The 18,932-nt window shown below is 56.7% G+C and overlaps 1 protein-coding gene across 18 annotated transcripts in view; it reads left to right on the top strand.

Moving 5' to 3' along the window:
- Positions 1-16,021, top strand: part of VAV2 (vav guanine nucleotide exchange factor 2) — a 272,198-nt gene extending 256,177 nt beyond the window's left edge. For 16 of the 18 annotated variants that reach the window (XM_053558480.1, XM_053558490.1, XM_053558471.1 and 13 more), the window contains 4 exons: positions 10,417-10,579; positions 11,195-11,363; positions 13,143-13,278; positions 15,562-16,021. In XM_053558480.1, the coding sequence (XP_053414455.1) occupies positions 10,417-10,579; positions 11,195-11,363; positions 13,143-13,278; positions 15,562-15,687 (594 nt within the window). In that variant the 3' untranslated portion in view covers positions 15,688-16,021. Of the gene's footprint in view, positions 1-10,416; positions 10,580-11,194; positions 11,364-11,862; positions 12,014-13,142; positions 13,279-15,561 lie in introns of those variants that run through there. The other 2 variants (XM_053558499.1, XR_008373766.1) reach the window with 2 other exon arrangements.
- The last annotated feature ends 2,911 nt before the right edge of the window (positions 16,022-18,932 follow it).

The following is an 18,932-nucleotide window of genomic DNA, read 5'->3' as shown; positions in this document are numbered from 1 at the left end:
GAGGGGTGAATGGTAACTGGCCAAAGAGTTGTCAGGGAGGGGAGACTCCCCAGAGATGGTCACAGGGGAGAACTGGGTTTTGGTAAGAGAAAGACAAGCTGGTGGACAGACTGCTATTGCCTGGACCTCTTGGACTGTTATGGGTGCCTCTGCCCTAAACTGACCTGATTTGGTCTGGCCAGTGAGTCTGGGGCTCACAGCAGCTGGCCTACACCCCACCCACAGCCCCACACAGCACCCAAGCCCTGTCCCTGCATCCAGCACCTCCCAGATCCTTTGGCAGGACTGGAGGAGCAGATGCCTGAGGGCTCAGGGGTCCTTCTCTCTCCCTGGCCTCAGCCAGAAGCTCATCCCACCGGCCCCCAGCCAGGTCCCAGGGCCTCATCCTTAGGAAGGTCCACTGACCTCAGAGCATACACATTACTGTCACCAGGGCTAAGGGGCTGCTTCTTTGGGGTCACTCACATGCTCACATCTGTGTACTCTGGGACCACTGGGGAACGTGGGGTGTGAGTGGCAGGGTTCCCTGTCTTCTCCAGAGACCCTGCACCAAGTGTGGCAACAGCAGCTTCTCATCCCTCTTTGTCTCATCCTCCCCGTGGTTCTTGGGAGTGGCCAGCAGGGCCTTGGAGGTCAGGTCTGCACATGTTACAAGGGGGACTTGGAGTTGCTGGGTGGTTGGAGGGTCCAGTTCCCCTGAAGTGAGGGCTGGAGACATTGAGGAGTGGAGTGGAGTGGAGGTTGTGGGCCACCCAAGGATCCCGTCCTCTGTGACCACTGTGGGGATATGGGTAGGTGTGGACGAGAGGGGACAGGGAGGTGTGGACGAGATGGGGCAGGGGGAGGTGTGGACGAGATGAGACAGGGAGGTGTGGACGAGATGGGGTGGGGGGAGGTGTGGACAAGATGGGGCAGTGGGAGGTGTGGACGAGAGGGGGCAGGGGGAGGTGTGGACGAGAGGGGGCAGGGGGAGGTGTGGACGAGATGGGGCAGGGGTGGGATGTGGACGAGATGGGGTAGGGGGAGGTATAGATGAGATGGGGCAGGGGGAGGTGTAGACGAGAGGGGGCAGGGGGAGGTATAGATGAGATGGGGCAGGGGGAGGTGTAGACGAGAGGGGGCAGGGGGAGGTGTAGATGAGATGGGGCAGGGGGAGGTGTAGACGAGAGGGGGCAGGGGGAGGTGTAGATGAGATGGGGCAGGGGGAGGTGTAGACGAGAGGGGGCAGGGGGAGGTGTAGACGAGAGGGGGCAGGGGGAGGTGTGGATGAGAGGGGGCAGGGGGAGGTGTAGATGAGAGGGGGCAGGGGGAGGTGTGGACGAGAGGGGGCAGGGGGAGGTGTGGACGAGATGGGGCAGGGGGAGGTGTGGACGAGGGGGCAGGGGGAGGTGTGGACGAGATGGGGCAGGGGGAGGTGTGGACGAGGGGGCAGGGGGAGGTGTGGACGAGAGGGGGCAGGGGTGGGGTGTGGACGAGACAGGGCAGGGGCTTTGGTCCTTCAATTTGATGTTCTGGATCTTCTGACCTGGAAGGCCGTCCCTTACCGCCCCTCAGGCCACACTTTCTCTCGTGGCCTGAGGCGAGGACATGTGGCTTCCCCTGCCCCAGCCAGCATAAAGGGTGGAGACTCAGCCATTGGGAGGACTTCAGGCTGTGGACACCAAGGCTGGCTGCTACCCTTTGTCCCATGGTGGGCCTCACAGGCAGGAGGCAGCTGGGTCAGCACAGATGCTGAGGGGTCTTGGGCCCAAAGCCATGTTACCCCAGCACTCAGCAGAGCTGGGAGCCAGAGGCTTGGCTTCTAGACCTGCCCCAGCCTTCTGTAGGGTGCCTCTCTGGGCCTCAGTTTCCCCATCTGTCACACAAAGCCTAGACGATGTCTAAAGTTCCTTCTGGGCCATCCCAGTAGTCTCTCCAGACACTCTGAATTCCCTGAATCCAGGGAGAATTTCATATTCTCCTAAATAATTTCTTGTGCTGGCTTGGAAACGTGTTGACGACATATGCCTCAATGTGGAGAAATGCCGGGCCAGAGCATGGGGCTGGGCCAAGTATTTATAGGAGATCAACTGGCCTCCAGCCAACCAGACGCGGGTGAGGAATGTGTACGCCTGTGTAGTCAGCAAAACCACCCGGTCAAAAGGAGACTCAGGAATGAAGCAGGAGCCAAAAACTGCAGACCCAGGCCCAGGGCAGGACAGCGGAACCCCCACTCACAAGACAACTTGGAGCTGGCTCCCAGCTGAGTCTCCTCAGCTGCTGTTTTACAAGCATTCTCCTCTGAGGTGCTTGGGTCCATCCCAGGCTTTCTTAATCCCTGGAGCCCCAGAGGAAGGAGGATGGGAGCAGTTGCTGTCTGCCCACAGCCAGCAGACCAGCTGTCCTCACTCCCTGAATATCTGCCTCAAGGTCGGAGAGATTCCCAGTGAGGACTCGCTCTCCCTCCATGTCTCCTGGAGCTCAGCTCTTCCAGACATGGTGTTCCTGGAGCGACACGAGGACAGGCCTCTCTGTGAAGCAGCAGGCACTGGGGACTCATCATGGCATGCAGTGATAAAGCGATTTTCTTCTGAAAATTAATTTCAGCTCAAAGGAAATTGGATTTCTTTTCCCGATGGTGAGAAATCTTGGCCATGGCATGCTGTTAGGATTCAGTTAGTTCAGGATGGAGCTGTCTCTCACCCACACGCGTGATAAACCACGACATGCCAGTCAGAGATGCTGTGGCATTCACAGAGCATTCATTCGCCAGTTGGGTTTCAGCCACCACCTAAAAACTCGGTTCGCAAAACCTGCACCAACTTGCCAAAGCCTTAAACAGACATGTGACATCACAAGCAGGTTCTGTGATGCAGCTGAGATGCACTGGTGGCCGCAATCTGTGCCTGCCACAATTTAAGCTCCAGTGGAGAAACAATGAAAATGTCTTGCCATGAAAATGTAAGGGCTACAGGCCCGATTGAACAAAGTTGGGTGACCACTTCAGAGATTTCAGGACTTGCTAAGGTGCACACTTCAGAGATTTCAGGTGCACACTTAAAGAGATTTCAGGACTTGCTAAGGGCAGTAGCGGGTTCATTCTCTCCAGGTTCCAGTGCTGTCTATGGGTGCACACAGGTGTCCAGGGGGTCATTCAAGGCTTTTGGGATTTTTGGGATTCCAGGGACAAGGCTAGCTGGGGAGATGAGCTTCCCTCTGATGAGGGACTGGAGATGGGTCTTTGGCAGACTCGATGTTCCCAAGGGCTAGCAGATGGATCCTGAGGTTGACCAGCTCTTGGAGAGCCTTGCAGATCCTCTGAGAGCTTCAAGTGTATAGAGTGTGGTTTGAGCATCACACATTGTATTTATTATTCTTGGAAAATTGGTTTCCAATCACTATCCCCACCATCACCATCACCATCATCACTTCTACCACCATAACCACCACTGTCACCACCACCACAACCACCACAATCACTACAACCACCATCACCAACATCATCATGATCGTCATCACCACCACCACACCGTAATTGCCATCACTATCACCACCATCGTCACCATCACCACCACCACCATCATCACCACCATCACCACCACTACCACCACTACCACCATCATCACCATCATCACCACCACCATCATCACCATCACCATCACCACCACCATTACCACCATCACCACCACTACCACCACTACCACCATCATCACCATCATCACCACCACCACCATCATCACATCACCACCATCACCACCAACACCACCACTACCACCATCACCACCATCATCACCACCACCACCATCATCACATCACCACCACTACCACCATCACCACCATCACCACCACTACCACCACTACCACCATCATCACCATAATCACCACCACCACCATTATCACTTCACCACCACCACCACCATCACCACCAACACAACCATCACCACCATCACCACCACTACCACCACTACCACCATCATCACCACCACCACCATCATCACATCACCACCACCACCATCGCCATCATCACCACCACTACCACCACTACCACCATCATCACCACCACCACCATCACATCACCACCATCACCACCACCACCATCACCACCATCACCACCACTACCACCACTACCACCATCATCACCACCATCACCATCACCACCATCACCACCACTATCACATCATCCCCATCATCACCACCACCACCATCACCATCACTACCACCACTACCACCATAATCACCATCATCACCACCACCACCATCACCACCATCACCACCACTACCACCACTACCACCATCATCACCATAATCACCACCACCACCATCACATCACCACCATCATCACCACCACCACCATCATCACATCACCATCACCACCATCATCACCACCACCACCATCACCACCATCATCATCACCACCACCACCATCATCACATCACCATCACCATCACCACCATCATCACCACCACCACCATCATCACCATCACCACCATCATCACATCACCATCACCACCATCATCACCACCACCATCACCACCATCATCACCATCATCATCACATCACCATCACCACCATCACCATCATCACCACCACCATCATCACATCACCATCATCACCGCCACCACCACCATCACCACCATCACCATCACCACCATCACCATCATCACCATCACCCACCATCATCACATCACCATCATCATCATCATCACCATCACTGTCACCATTATCATCACCACCACCACCATCACCATCATCACTACTATAATCTCCATCACTGTCATCACCATCACCAACCACCACCACTGCCACCATCATTGCCTTCATCACCTCCCCCTACACACTAACCTCTGAACCAGGCAGAGGGGAGGAGACTGAGCAGCCCCTGTGGGATGTTTTTAGGAGCAAGAATATCTTGGGCGTCTCCAAATGGTTTGAAAAATGAAGCCCCTCCAATCCTGCTACCAGCTTGCTTTTCTCCTCCCTTGTGAGTTTGGAGCTCAGACTCTACAGAAGGCTACTCATGCTCTAGTCTCTGCCTGCCCTTTGTTTGTGGCCCCTGTGGTCCTCACATCCTTAGTAGATGACCAAGTTTGGAGGATGCCCCTGATATGTTGACAGTGATGGAGATTACAGTGGATGCCCCTGACATGTTGACAGTGATGGAGATTACAGTGGATGCCCCTGACATGTTGACAGTGATGGAGATTACAGTGGATGCCCCTGATATGTGGAGGGTATTGATACACAACCAAACGCCCTGGAAACTGGTGAAACCACCATGAACTGATGGGACCTGAAACTGATGGGACATGTCAGCCTGTGTCTGTGGAACATCTACTCCAGCCCTCCTGTAGCATTTACCCAGAAAGGCACGCTTTGGACGGGTTCTGATGACGCACATGGTCAGAGCACTCCTAGGAGGAGCCTGGTCCTCACTGTCCTTGGGACCAGCATGGCCTCAGTGCTGAGCTGAGGCTGGGACCAGCACCTCCCTGGCTTCTGAGTCCTCTCCGCCACACAGCTGGCATGGAGTGTAGTGATGTGCCCGGCATTAAATCCCACCCCCGACCCATGTTTTACTGAAATCTGAGCATATCCTCTCCCACACAGAAATATTCAATGTCAAGGGCAGGGAGAGTGTGTCTCACAGTGTAAGGCTCCAGCTCCAGAGCTGGAAACAGCTGGTTGAACCTTGCTCTGCCACCAACGGCTAGGAGGCCTTCTCAGCGAGTGCTGGACCGCTCACAGCTGTAGGAAACCAGCAAGGTGGTTGCTGGATCACTGGTGACTGGAAATTAGCATGGAGAATGAATTTATACCATGGGAATTAGGAAGTGCTCCCCCACCCCACAAGGGCTGATTGTGAAACATTTTCCAGGACATCACTGGGCAAGTGACCTGACCCTCTTGTGTGCTACATGCAGGGTGCCAGTAGCACCCCCCTGCAGAGTAGCAAGCCCCTGCTGCATCTTTCAGTGGTGACTGTGCTGAGTGTCTGAGGAGCTGGTGCCAGCAGCCCTGTCAGTACCTGGCTCTCCAGCAGCAGGAGCCAGGACTGAAAGGGGAGTTCAGTGCTAGTGTGAGACATTTGGGCTCGAATTTGAATCCAGCAGGTTTGCATCATCCCAAATCCCACACCCTCAGCCACTTCGGTGCCTGCTCTGGCTAGATGACCCAACCTCTCAGCCATCCTGCACCTACTGTGAGTGCCGGGGTCTGGCAGCATTCCCTGTGCTATGGAGGAGCTGAAGCCTGGGACACAGGGGGATGTCAGAATATGGGTGTTTGTGGAGTGGGTGGATGAAGCTTTGTCCTGCCCTGGGTTTGCCACTTCTGTCTGGAGCAGGGGACCTAGGGTGGAACTAAGTGGACTTTGCTGACCATCTACTGTGCTCAGGGCCTGAGCTGGGAGCCCTGGGGCGTCCAGTGATGACTCTATTCTAGATTCCAATCTTGTCCTAGGGGCAGAAAGGATGTGACCAATCCCTTTCCTGTCCTTCTGTCAGGGTCACAGCCAACCTTCCTGTAGCAAAAGACAGGTTCACACAAGAAAAACATAACGAGTTTATATAATCAAAGTTTCACATGACACAAGAGCCTTTAGAAGTGAAGACCCAAAGACCTGGGGACAGCCGTCTGTCCTCATGCTCAGCTTCCGTGAAGAACAGGCAGCCTTAGAAATGTGACTGTAACAGACCAAGGGGCACCAGAATGCCTGTCTGTGCAGAGTCTCTTGGCCTCTCTGGGCAGCATCCTTCCTCCTGGGTGTGGGGCAGACCCCTTTGGATGGAGGGTCTGTGACCCACAATCAGATGAGGCAGGTCAGGGGACTTGTCTATGGCCAGCTGTTAGAAAGGTGAGGAAGGCAGGAGCCCTATTTCGAGGTTTTATGGCGGGCGATGGGGAGAGGGATTCCAGTTTCTGTGACTTGGTTGGGAGGTGGGAGACTAGACAACAGGAGCAGGGCCGAGAGGCATGTCCCCTGCTTCAGAGACTCAGCCTGCCAAAGTGCCCTGCTGTCCTGAGCCCTGACACTCGTGCAGCGCGTGAGCCCCAGAGGGTCCTGTCCTGCCACCCTATCCTGCCTGGGTCTTCCTCATCCCAGGATGACCCCCACCCGGCCAAGGGTCTGCTCTCGGGTGGCCCTCCGATGCTAGAGGCTGAAGGACACCCTCTACGGCAGCAGTTCTCAACCTGTAGGTCACGACCCACAGGAACTGTATTCAAGGGCCACGGTATTAGGAAGGTTGAGAACCACGGCTGTATGGCATCTTTCAGCCAGAATCATGACTAACAAGCTTGGTGTCTGTCTGGGAAAAATCTTGACATCACCTTGACTGTTTTCACACTTAAAGCACCTGAATTGCTAGCTGGCAGCTATAGTGGAAGCTCCGTGCTTCAGAGATATTATTCCACAGTCAAAAAGCATCTGGTGCTGCTAATAAGACAGTGGGAGCTGGTCCAAGCGGCGGCTCGAGAATCTCCTCTCTCCTGCCTTGCTCGGTGTCCGCACTCACCCCGGTGTTTCCCAGGCAGGGCCTCATTTCTGTTCATCCTGTCTGGAGCTCACTATGAGAGCCCACGGCTGACCACCTTTAATGCCAGAAGAGTCTCTTTGTGTTTCTCTGGTGACCAGGGACGTGCAGCATCTTTTCTTATGGTTCTTGGCCATTTCTAGCTCTTTTTTTGATAAGTGTCTATTCAAGTGCTTTGCCCATATTTTTAATGGGGTGTTTGATTGTCTTTGTTGTTGTTGAATTGTAAGACTTTTTAAATTTATTCTGGATAAAGACCCTTATTGGAGCTACAATTCACAAATATTTCCTCCCATTCTGTAGGTTGCCTTTTCACTCTGTTGTTAGTGTTTTTTGATGCACAAAATGTTTATGTTGGGTGCAATTCCATCTGTCTGTTTTTGCGTCTGTTGCTTTCTGACAAAACCCATCCCCATTTCTGATTCCATGTCACTTTCTTCTGGAGGTTTTATGGTTATAGATCTTTGGGTAAGGTCTTTGTTCCATTTTGAGTAAATTTGGGGGATATGGTATAAGGGTCCCATGCTGTGCTCCGGCCCGTGGATGTCCAGTTCCCCACCATTTGTTGGAGAGATTGTCCCTCCCCATGCAGTGGTCTTAGCGTCCTTGTCAGGGATCCTTTGACCATACACGAGGATTTATTTCCTCTCTATTCAATTTAATTGTCTATTTCCCCATCTTTGGCACCTCCTGTGGGCTAGCTGTGCACAGGCTACTATGGAGACCCAGACTCTGGCCTCCCTGAGCTGCCGGGAGCTGGGAAGGGGTGACAATGTCATCCCACCTGGGGACTCTGACCCCTCCCTTAGCTGGGTCAGGAGTGTGTGTCTGAATAGGAATCTGGAGTTGTGAGGTCGTTACAGGCCATGCTTTGAAAATTATTTTTTCTGTTTCAAAATGAGATTGGCTTTTAGCCCCAAGCTCTCCCATGCGCTCTAAAATTAGAACCCCGTTGACAAGGCAGTCTTTGTCAGGGGCCTGCGGCCTGCACCAGGGAAGCAGGGAAATGTCAACAGTAAATTTTCTGTGTCGATTTTGAGTTTTCTGAGAGGCCTGGGCAAATGGTAACTCAGAGCAAATTGACATTGTTTCGAAAGCTTTTAGAATCCAGCCCCTTGGCACAGTGTGATCACCACCAGGCATGTCGGGGGCTGGTTCTGGGCTGGCAGAGTGGCCTGCCCCCTCCTCCTGCACAGATGTTACCCTGGGGGAGCTGCACAGCTGCCCTCCACTGTTGGTGCTCTGTGACGTGCTGAGCTCTCCAGGACCTTCTTGTGAGCTGGGTGGTTCCGGGGCTGAGCACTTGGGCGTCACCCCTGGGGACTCTGTGGGGTTGAGGACTTGCCCGAAGGTGGGGAGGTGGGTCTGGTTGCTGAGTGTGTTCGTGAAATGCGCCCAGGCCAAATGTGTGGGAAAGGTCACATCCCCAGGCAGCTTGTCACCCCATGCTGGTTGTGGCTTTCATGCTGGTGCTAGCCCAGGGTGCAGGACACATGCCCCCCGCAAAGAAACTGGCTGCCCCTGGCAGGGCTGGGTGTGCCCAGGCCAGATGCGGGGCCCCTTGGAGCCTGTTTTGGCATTAGCCCTGGGCATCACTTACAGTGGTCCCCACCACTGCATGGGCCGGGAAGGTAGGATCTTAGCCACGAGCACACAGTAATCGGCACCATCATTTCTGCAGGACTGGCGTGGGCCACTCAGTTTTCAGGCAAGGCCTTTCACAGTCAGATATTCCCAGCCTGACACAAGGCCCTGCGAGCCCCACCTGCAGCCTTCTCTCCTGCCTCCAGCCACACCTGCGGCCCCAGTGCAGTGCCTGGAGCCTACTCTTCCCCTGGCTTGGGGGACCTGTCTGAGGCATGAGCTCTTACTCCACCTTCCAGCCTGGATAGAGCCTTGCTCCCCAGCACAGTGCCTGTGCACGGCATGGTCGTGCTTCTGGCAGAGTCCTGCTGAGACTCTAGTCGTGGCTATGACTGTCCTGGGATCTCAGCCTGGCCAAGGCTGGTCACACTAGTGGGCGATTGATTTCTAGAACCAGAGACTCATACAGAGGTTGCTTTCCCCAAGATACCTCTGTGCCCACCATGCACAGCTCTGGAGACCCACGAGTTGTTCTTCTCGGGGTGCCTAGCAGAGCTCCTGAAAACCTTGTACAAATGAGGAAACTGAGGCCATAGGGAGGGGAGGGGTGCACCTGTGGTCGCTGCAGTGGGCTGAGTGGGGCCCTCAGAGACATGCCCATGTCCTAACTCCCCAGACCCTGTGTGTCTGGTCTTATTTGGAAACAGTATCTTTGCAGTTGTTATTAAGGTAAGAATAAGAATATACAAGATCAGGGTAGGTCCTAGATCCAGTGACAAGTGTCCTAGTAAAAGACAGAAGAGGAGAGACACAGACCCACAGGGGAGGCCACGTGAAGAGACAGAGACTGGAGTGACACGGCTACAAGTTGAGCAGCACCAGGGCCCCCCTAGAGAGCAGGCGTGATCCTCCTGGGACCTCCAGAGGGAGCAGGCCTGTTGACACTTCAATTTTGGATTTTAAGCCCCCAGAACTAAAAGTTAACTTCCATTGTTTTAAACCACCCAGTTGTAGTCTTTGGTCGTGAAAAAAAAAACTAACACAGTCACTTTGATCTGAGGTCTGTACACAGTGGTACACAGTGACCCCAAACCCACCTTCTCCCTCCCTAGAGACGACACCCCTCCACTTCCTCACCTTAGATTTCCAGAGCGGCTGAGTGAATTCTGCTTGGAAGACTCCATTCTGGGTGGTGATCTGGCTGGCACAGCAGCTGAGAGTGATGGTGACAGCAGGAACTGTCCACTGGGAGGGAGCGGCCAGGCCTGGACCTCAGTCATGTGAGCCTGCTGTGTCTAAGCTGTGACCTCGTCCTCTCCAGGTCCGGGCCATGCGGCTCTCCTTTGTGGGAGAGCTGGGCTGGGAGCTGCACATCCCGAGGGTGTCCTGCGTGCCTGTGTACCAGGCCGTGATGGCAGCGGGAGCCAGGCATGGCCTAGTCAACGCAGGGTATCGAGCCATTGACTCTCTGAGCATCGAGAAAGGTGACTGGGAGATCTGGATGGCACTTGGGTGCACCTAGCCACCTGGAGGCAAAGTGGCTGTTGGCCTCTCCCATCACCCGTACCCCCTACCCCTGACACCATCATTTCTCCAAACACTCATTGCTGTCCAGAAACTGGGTCTTCTGTGAAGGGCTCCAGAGATGGTGCTGGGATGGCCAGCCCCTACACACAGACTCAAGGACTGAGGCTCTGCCCAGCACCCCAGGGGTGGGGCCAGGGCTAGATTTGAACTCAGTACCTTGGATTCCCTTGGAGATTTGCAAAAGGTCAGAGCAGGTGCTAGAGCTTCTGGATGAAGCCCACTCCCTCCCCCCCCAGATGGGGACAGCTCCCCTGGTGCCACTCAGGCCCCCTCACAAATCCTCCCCTGTGCCCCCATCCTGAGGTTGCAGAGGGCTGAGGGCTGATGGGGTGGTCTGCTTAGGGTCTCCTGGGAGCCTTACGGCGTCAATGCCTGGGCTGCCCTGGTCACCAAGCAACTCTGGGTGAGGGGACTGTGGGGCTGGGGAGGGTGGGTTTGGGCAGTGTCCACCTTGTCTTTGGAGGGCTTTCCTCCATAGCTGGGCACTGACCGGTGGTCTCCCCTTGCTGCAGGCTACCGGCACTGGCACGCAGACCTGCGGCCGGACGACAGTCCCCTGGAGGCGGGCCTGGCCTTTACCTGCAAGCTCAAGTCCCCTGTACCTTTCCTGGGGCGTGAGGCCCTGGAGAAGCAGCGGGCCTCAGGCCTTCGCCGGCGCTTGGTGTGTTTCACCGTGGAGGAGTAAGTGTCCTGCTGTCCCAGGCTGTCCAGAGGTGACTGCCCATGGCCGTCAAAGCCCCTAGTACTGACTGATACTTCCCATGAGCCAGCCACCCCCTCCCAGAGTGCGCACAACAGCCCATTACAGATGGGGAAACTAAGGCCAAGGGACACACTGTCTCTCTGCATCCGGCTCTGTCCCAGGTAGAGCTGGGATTCCAGGCAGGCCTGTCTGATTCCAAAGCTGAGGTTGTAGACTCAGGCCCCTCCCAGGCCAGGCAGAGAGCAGGACAGTCAGGGGCCAGGCCGTGGGGAAGGCATGCCCTCTTCAAAAGAGGGCCCTCCCCCTTGAAAGAGGAGGGTGGGCTAAGCCATGCCAGCCCCCCTTGGGTCCTGGCCGAGCTGGGAGGGAGCCTGGTGCTCTAGTCACTGTGCTGTGACTCCCAGCCTATTCCCCACTAAATCCCCATTGCCCTGTGGGGGTGAAAGGGGCCTGAGGGCTGCCATCTCTGTCACCAAGGAGGCCAGGTGCCACACGGCAGAGGTGGAAGAGAGGCTTGCTTGGAGAACCTGACTCTGCTCTGCCCGCTGAGGGGTGGCTTTGAGCCCATGGATGAGAGCTGGGCCTGACTCTCCCTAGGTTCTGGAAGCCTGGCTCTGCTCAGCTCCTGGGTGGCTCTGAGGTAAAAATGCCGTGCTGGTGTCAGAGGACCATCTGGGGTTCCCTCAGGGGTCTGGGTACCACTAGCCTCTGGGAAGGCCAGTTGTCTGGGGATTTGTTGATGCACAGCTGACAGCCAGCTACGGACAGGGTGCTTCCCCCAGATTTCTGGAACCTTCTAGAGAGGTGTGGGGAGTGATTGGGGGTGGGGGGAGCGGAGCTGAGGTCCAGCCCTGGCCCATACCCTCTCTGGGCCCTCGGCAGGCTGTGCCTCTCTGCATGACTGCTGGTCTACCTCCCAGGAGCCCACCTGGCCCCAACATCTGACCCTCTGTGATGTGCCTGCAGCCTGCAGCCTGGCTCTAGGGGTGGCCTCCTCGGCACACATTCCCTCCCTGTGGGCTCTGCTGGGGCTTCCGTGTCATGCTGTGAGATAGCCCCCAGCACCACAGGTCTGGGCTGGCAAGGTCCCTGGAGGAGACCAGATGAGATGGGTCTGTGGAGTGGTGAAGAGTGGCCCTGCCACATTGCCCTGGGACCCTGGCAGGTCCGTTTTCCTCTGGATGAGAACAGCATCGGCTCTGTAGGACTGCCTGGCCCGTGTCACTCAGCCTGGGCTGCCCACAGCTGCGGCCGAAATGGCCAGCCACACAGGAAAGTGACACCAGTCATCCCGGTGCTGTTGTCCCTGAGATTCTAGTTTACTTCTTTCTTTGTCTTCCTACTTTGAATTGCCAAGAATTTTATTGTGAGCAGCCATGTATGCCATGAACTGAAGGAAGCCTTCTAATAAAGGGCTCCTCACTGAGAGAGAAGACGAGTCAGGGGGAGCAAGGTGTGAGGGTGCTTGCTGCCATGGCCTGGCTCAAACATGCCCACTTTTAGAAACACTGCTGTCCGATCCTGGCTTTGATGTTTTTGTTCCCTTCATTTTATTCACTCGAAGCCTGTGCCCTGGTGTCCAGGCTGGGTGCTGGGCTGGCTCTGGGGTTGGCGATGACCCAGCAGCCCAGCCCTGCTTTCGTGGAGCAAGGGGGGGTCTGACGGGCACAGTCTAGCCCCTGTGTCCTCCAGGCTGGAGCAGATGTGTGTGCACCAGAGGGTTTCTGGGGTCCCAGCTGTCTCATTGCTTCTTCCAGAAAAGTGCCCATGTTGGGGTTGGAGGCCATCTGGAGAGACGGCCACGTGGTGGGCCACATCCGCAGAGCGGACTTTGGGTTCGCCATCCACAAGACCATCGCCTACGGCTACGTCCGTGACCCCAGCGGTGGGCTGGTGAGTCCTGTTTGCCGCTGCACCCTGCATTGCACAGTGTGCTGGGCTATGGGGAGGGGCTGTAGGCGCATGACTCCTGGCTATGCTGCACTGTTTCTGAATGAGTCTGACTTTGGAAGCTCCAGGCTTTGCTTGCTCAGAAGTAGGTGCAGCCAAGGCCAGTGCCCTCTGGCTCCTGGGCTTCAGACCCAAACTTTAGCCCCTGCCACCCTTTGCTCAGGGATGGGGGGTGGAAGGATTCCCGAGACCCACACTCTGCCCCTCCTCCCGTCCCTATTCCAGATTCCTCCGACCCCACACCCACCACGTGGCCTTGGCCCTGGGCTCTAGGAGGCTGGAGCAGACAGGGTCAGACCAGGTGCTATCCACAGAGGGGCTAGGTACCAGGACAGACCTGGACAGCTGCTTTCAGAGGGAGGGAGTGTCAGGCAGCTCCCCAGAGGGGAGGGAGTGGCCTCTGCCTCCACTCCCATCTTTCTGGCCTGCACAAGTGGAGTAGGCAGTCCATGTCTAGGTTCACCATTTGTCCCCAGCCTGAGGTGCTGGCCTGGCTTTAGAGCCTTCCAGCCAGAGCTGAATCCTGATGGTTGGAGACTCTGATGAAGGGAGGGAGGCCTAAGCAGAAGCAGTGTGGAGGAGACAAGCTGTGGTGAGACAGCCTCGCCCAGCAGGCTGCGGGGGAGGGCCAAGGCCAGCTCATAGGCTGGGGCTGGGGGCATGGCAGCTCCCCCAGGCCTCAGACAAGGCCACTGTCCTGCAGAACCAGTGAGGCAGAGGCTGCAGTGGAGCTGGAAAACTCAGGACACAGGTGAATGTCACCAGCCTCTGGGGCTTGGTGAACTTGGACAAGGAGCCTCTCCTGAGCCTCGGCTTCTTATCTATAAAATGGGGACAGACTCGCCACCCACCTGGCTGCCCAGAGTAGGGGCCTTAATAAGCAGGGGTTGTGATGATGTGGCCCCATAGCTGATGGGCCCCTCTGACAACCTGAGGAACCAGAGCCCTGGGTCCCAGCCAAAGTGGTACCCACTGGCTCCCTGCCGGGCTGGGGTGCAGTGGAGGTTCAGGCACTTCTTCAAAGAACAGCTACACTTGCCTTTTCTACTGGGCCAGCAAAGGCTCAACAGTATCCAGACAAGTAGCCTGGGATACTCAGGGATGACGTGTGGAGGGGCTGGGGGCTCAGGCCAGCTTATGAGAGCCAACAGTGTGTGTCTCCCCTACCTTCCCCACTGGGGATTCCAGAGCATTTACCCCATAGCAAAGGGCAGATGCTATAAAGTGCAACTCCCTCGACCCGAGAGCTGGTGATTAAGCGTTTTCTAGCACACTAGTGGAACCAAAGGGAAGGCCTCTGGAGGTGGGGGTAGGATTTTGAGCCTCATGGAGACCAATTAGCAAGGACTGTGTGCCAGCTCTGAGGGGTGCCTGCTTCCAGACATCCAAAGTCACTTTCTCCCTGTCCTCCCTGCCCGAGAACCTGTCAGGGCAGCACAGAGCCATCAGCCCGCATGTGCACAGGGCTCAGGAGCACCTTCCAGAAGCTCCAGTTGTAAAAAGCTCTGTTTGTTTCTCATTTTCTTCATCCAATCCTAAGCTGCCAGGAATGGGAAAGGGCCTCGAACTCCCAGAGCAGAGCCCCAAGACAAGCTCCTGGCAGACTAACCCTGGGTTTAGTTAGGGTTCGGGAGAACAGGTTCTCCATGTGGCCTGAGCTGCCTTCGCAGCACCCACGGCAGACGCCCACTCTCATCATTCATGCTGGGCTGGACGCAGCATCCCGCCTGCCCAAGCGGCACCTGTGCCTGGGCGGGCCGCTCCTAAGGGCTTGCTGGGAAGGCCGAGCCGGGGTGTGGGATGGGGGCACACCGGGGCCAGGCTGTCTGGAAAGCCGTTCCAGCCACCCTGTCCCCTGGGATGCGAGCCCGGCAGACTGCCAGCCTCCTTGGCAGTGCTCCAGCCGCGGTGCTTGCCTGGGTTCCAGGGAAACAGGCTGCGTGTCTGGCCCTGTTGTTTTCCCAAAGATAGCAGGGGAAGGAGGTGAGCTGTCCTGCAGGAGAATCCTGCTGCTCACTGGACCTGGCTTTGCTGGGCCCCAGATGCTCAAGTCCAACGCAGGGCATTGAACCCTGCCTCATCTGGGCAGTGCCTCAGAAGGCTGGGCTGGCACAGGGCTGAGCTTGCCTGCAGGGCAGGAAGCCAGGCTGAGACTCCCTCTCAGAAGCAGGCTGGTGGTGGCTCAACACCCACACAGCCACAGCCACCCCGTCTCGCCTCCCCTAGGTCTCGCCGGACTTTGTGAAGAGTGGCGACTATGCGCTGGAGAGGATGGGGATGACCTATGCTGCCCAGGCTCACCTGAAATCTCCCTTTGACCCTGACAACAAGAGAGTGAAAGGGGTCTACTGACGTGGCCACCATTGCTCAGGAGGCCCAAAACCCGATGCCCCATCCCAGGCTTCCCATCACTTCCCGTGGGTTCTAAATGGCCCAGGGTCCTAGGATCCTGGACTCCAGCCACAACTTGGGCCCTCCCCATTCTTAGTCTAGGCCTGGTCCTGCTAAAACCCCCAAACCAGACATGGACAGAGAGACCGAGATGGACCCTCCTGCAGCCACCAGCCAGAGAGTGGGCTGTAACCCACCCAACTGTCCTGCAAATATCCGGGGTTCAGGGACCATGCCTTTGTCCTTCGGGAACTTCTGAGGGGTGCTTAGTAAACACAAGCCCAATTTAAAGAAAGGGAAGCAAATAGGCCCTGCTTGTATTCCAACTTGCTGGACGGCAGTGGCTGCCCAGGGCACTTGGTGGAAGGGTATGTGGCTTCGTCTGGGTCATGGGAGAGAAATGGCAGTTGGCTGGCACTGCCTGTCATGGCTGCAGCGTGGGAGGTGTCAGCCGGTCCCTGAGATCAAGGCAATGCTACAGGTGGCCTGATTCCCAGCTCTTGGGGCGGGGAGCTGGAAGCTCTTCTCGTCCTCCCCGCTCTCCGTAAGCCAGGTGTGTGGCTCAGACTAATGCCCACCCTCACCCACACAGAAGGGCCAGCTCCTGCCTTGGTCTCCCCTCAAGATCCTTGCTCACCAGACCTGGGGAGGAGGGTGTGCTGCTGGAACCCTTCTCTGGGTGACTTTGTCTCTGCTCTTAACTCATTCCCTTGTGGGGCCTGGAGTAGGACACTGTCATGGGCACTGCCTTGCACACTGCCAGGAGATGGGGTGCCCCTTCCGTCTTGCCTTTCCGGGTATGAGGGGGCACTGTCGTCTGGTGAGCCTCACCCCTCCCATGTCCCCTCGTGCCCTGGTTGAGAGTGGCAGGATTTCATTGCCCACTAGGCCTCCAAGGTGGGAGGTGCTCAGGGGACAGTCAGCACCCGCAGGGCCACGCGGGCAGCAGCGACTGATCTGGGTGCAGGTGGTCCTTGGAAGGACCTGGCTGCCTTTGGACACTCACATACCACACAGCCTGCTGTGGGCTGAGCTGGAGCAAGCCCGGAGCATAAAGCCAAAGCCACAGGAAGACATTTGGCTCATGCACGGCCTTTGGAAAGGAATTTGGCTCCCCAAGTCCGGTGGGGGGAGCGTGGGCTGAGAGCAGGGTGAGGGCCTCTGGCTCTCACACAATCTAGGCCGTAGACACCCACAGCCTCCACTCACTCCCAGGCAGGCCTGGCTCTGGGTGGAGAGGGCTTTGTGGAGCCAGGGAAGGACAGGAACAGAGAAGGAACCCCAGATGGCCTGGCCTGCTCCCTGCCCCACTGTCTGCGGCTTGGCCACAGACCCCTGGGTTGGGCCTGTGACCACATTCATCCCGCAGCCTGTCCTGGGGGAAGCTGAGGATGAGCGAGGTCTGCGCCTGGGCTCCATCCAGCTCACTTGTCATGGTCTGCAGCTGGGACACAGCTTTCTCACACTTCCTATTTCCTATTTCCTCGGCCAAGAAATAATCCAGCCCCTCTGGGTCACTGAGGTGAGAGCAGCCACCGTGTACCACCTCCCAAGTTCACCAGCTCCGTAGGGGGGTGTGGGGAGTCCCACTGGTCCTATGGCTCCTATGGCCCAGCATCATCTGCAGAAGACCTACGTCTCATGGCCCTGAGCCAGGTGCTCCTGACTCTGGTCTAAGGACTAGCTGTTTGTGAAGGAGATGAAGTGTTAGCTAGAAGCAGAGAGACGACAAAGGGGGCCCAAGCCCCTGACATGGCCTGTGCATGGCTCCACCAATCCTGGAGTTCAGAGTTTCCTGGGAAGGGCCTGGGCGGGGTTTGGCCCCTGCGGGAGGCATGCAGGCAGGCCCCTCCTTATTCAGCCCTGCAAAGGGCAGGTGGGCAGGCCCTTCCTTACCCTGCTATCTCCTGCTGTGGTCAGCTGGAGCGGGCAGCCCAGGCTGGCTGTACTGGGGCTGTCAGGGGCACGCCTGTCCCCGTTCTCTGTCATGCCCTCCTAGCTGTGCACATCAGAGCAAGGCCAGCATGTGAGGCCCCTGGTCCTCCTGTGGGAGATGGGGAAGAACCAGGCTGGCAGGGGCAGGTGCCCATCTCCCCGCCTCCCTCACTTTGTGTCCAGATGCCTCCTCCACACGTAGATGGCACAGAGCCCACCTCCCCCACTGCAGCTGATAAAAATGCAGTGAAGGCATCTGGTGGGGAGGCTCCAGGGCCAGACTGAGTGAGGGTGGACAAGGAGCCTATTGTGCGAAGGGCCTGGGGTGGAGCTGGCCTGCCACATGACCGGGCGGTGTGTCTGTCCTCCAGTGAAGGGCCTTGAGAGTATGGCCCGCGTCTTCTCTTCCTTTCACACTCTAGAATCTGCCAGCAACCCTCACCGGCTCTATTTTCCAAGTACATTTGGGTCTGGTCCCATCTCTCACCCCTACTAGATCTCCTGGCCTCCCCCCAGGGGCCCTTGGTGTTCTCAGCAGACTTGAAAGCTGGGCTCAGGTCTGGATGCTGAGGGGGGGCTAACAAGGTGCTTGCAGCTGCTCTGGAGAAGGGGGCGGTGGGAGCACCAACCTGGGGCTCAGCCTCTCCTCGGCTCAGAAGGCTGCACGGGGAACCAGAACTAGGAGGGTTTTCACAGCTGTGTGAGCAAAAGAGTCCCTGCCCCAAGCCTGTTCTCCACAGGGCACTAGGAAAGATGCTGGGGTCTTTTAGTGGTCACAATGGCCAGTGGCAATGGCCACAATGGTCACAACCCCTCTGCTGACCTTTTGCCAAAGAGGCTGAAATTCTGCACAGGAGGCGTGATCCTTAACCTCAAAGATCTTTCTGCACAAATGCCCCATGGAAGATCCCTGCACCCCCACAGGCACCCTGAGGCCATTCGGCAACTTCTGTCTGTGGTCACCGCAGTCAGGCCAATCTGGGGGGCTCCCAACTTGAGTGCATCTGAGGGGATCTGGCCCCAGGGAGCCCAGCTGACCTGCTGCTCTCTGGAGCTGCACTCAGGTCAGCACCGCCCAGCAGAACCTTCTGTGATGACGGAAACACTCCCCAGTGGAGTAGCCCAGGACACATGCAGCTGCTGAACCCTGGGATGGACCAGCGTGACCAAGAAATCAAATGTTCCAGCTTTTATCATTTTAATTAACTTAATATTAAGCTTCAATAGCTGCACGAGGCTATCGGCCAGCAGATAGCACTGGCCTGGAGTGT

Source organism: Nycticebus coucang, chromosome 2 (genome assembly GCF_027406575.1).
Source record: "Nycticebus coucang isolate mNycCou1 chromosome 2, mNycCou1.pri, whole genome shotgun sequence".
NCBI classification, from domain to species: Eukaryota; Metazoa; Chordata; class Mammalia; order Primates; family Lorisidae; genus Nycticebus; species Nycticebus coucang.
Note: the sequence above shows the minus strand (reverse complement) of the source record. Positions and strands in the feature narration are given on the sequence as shown.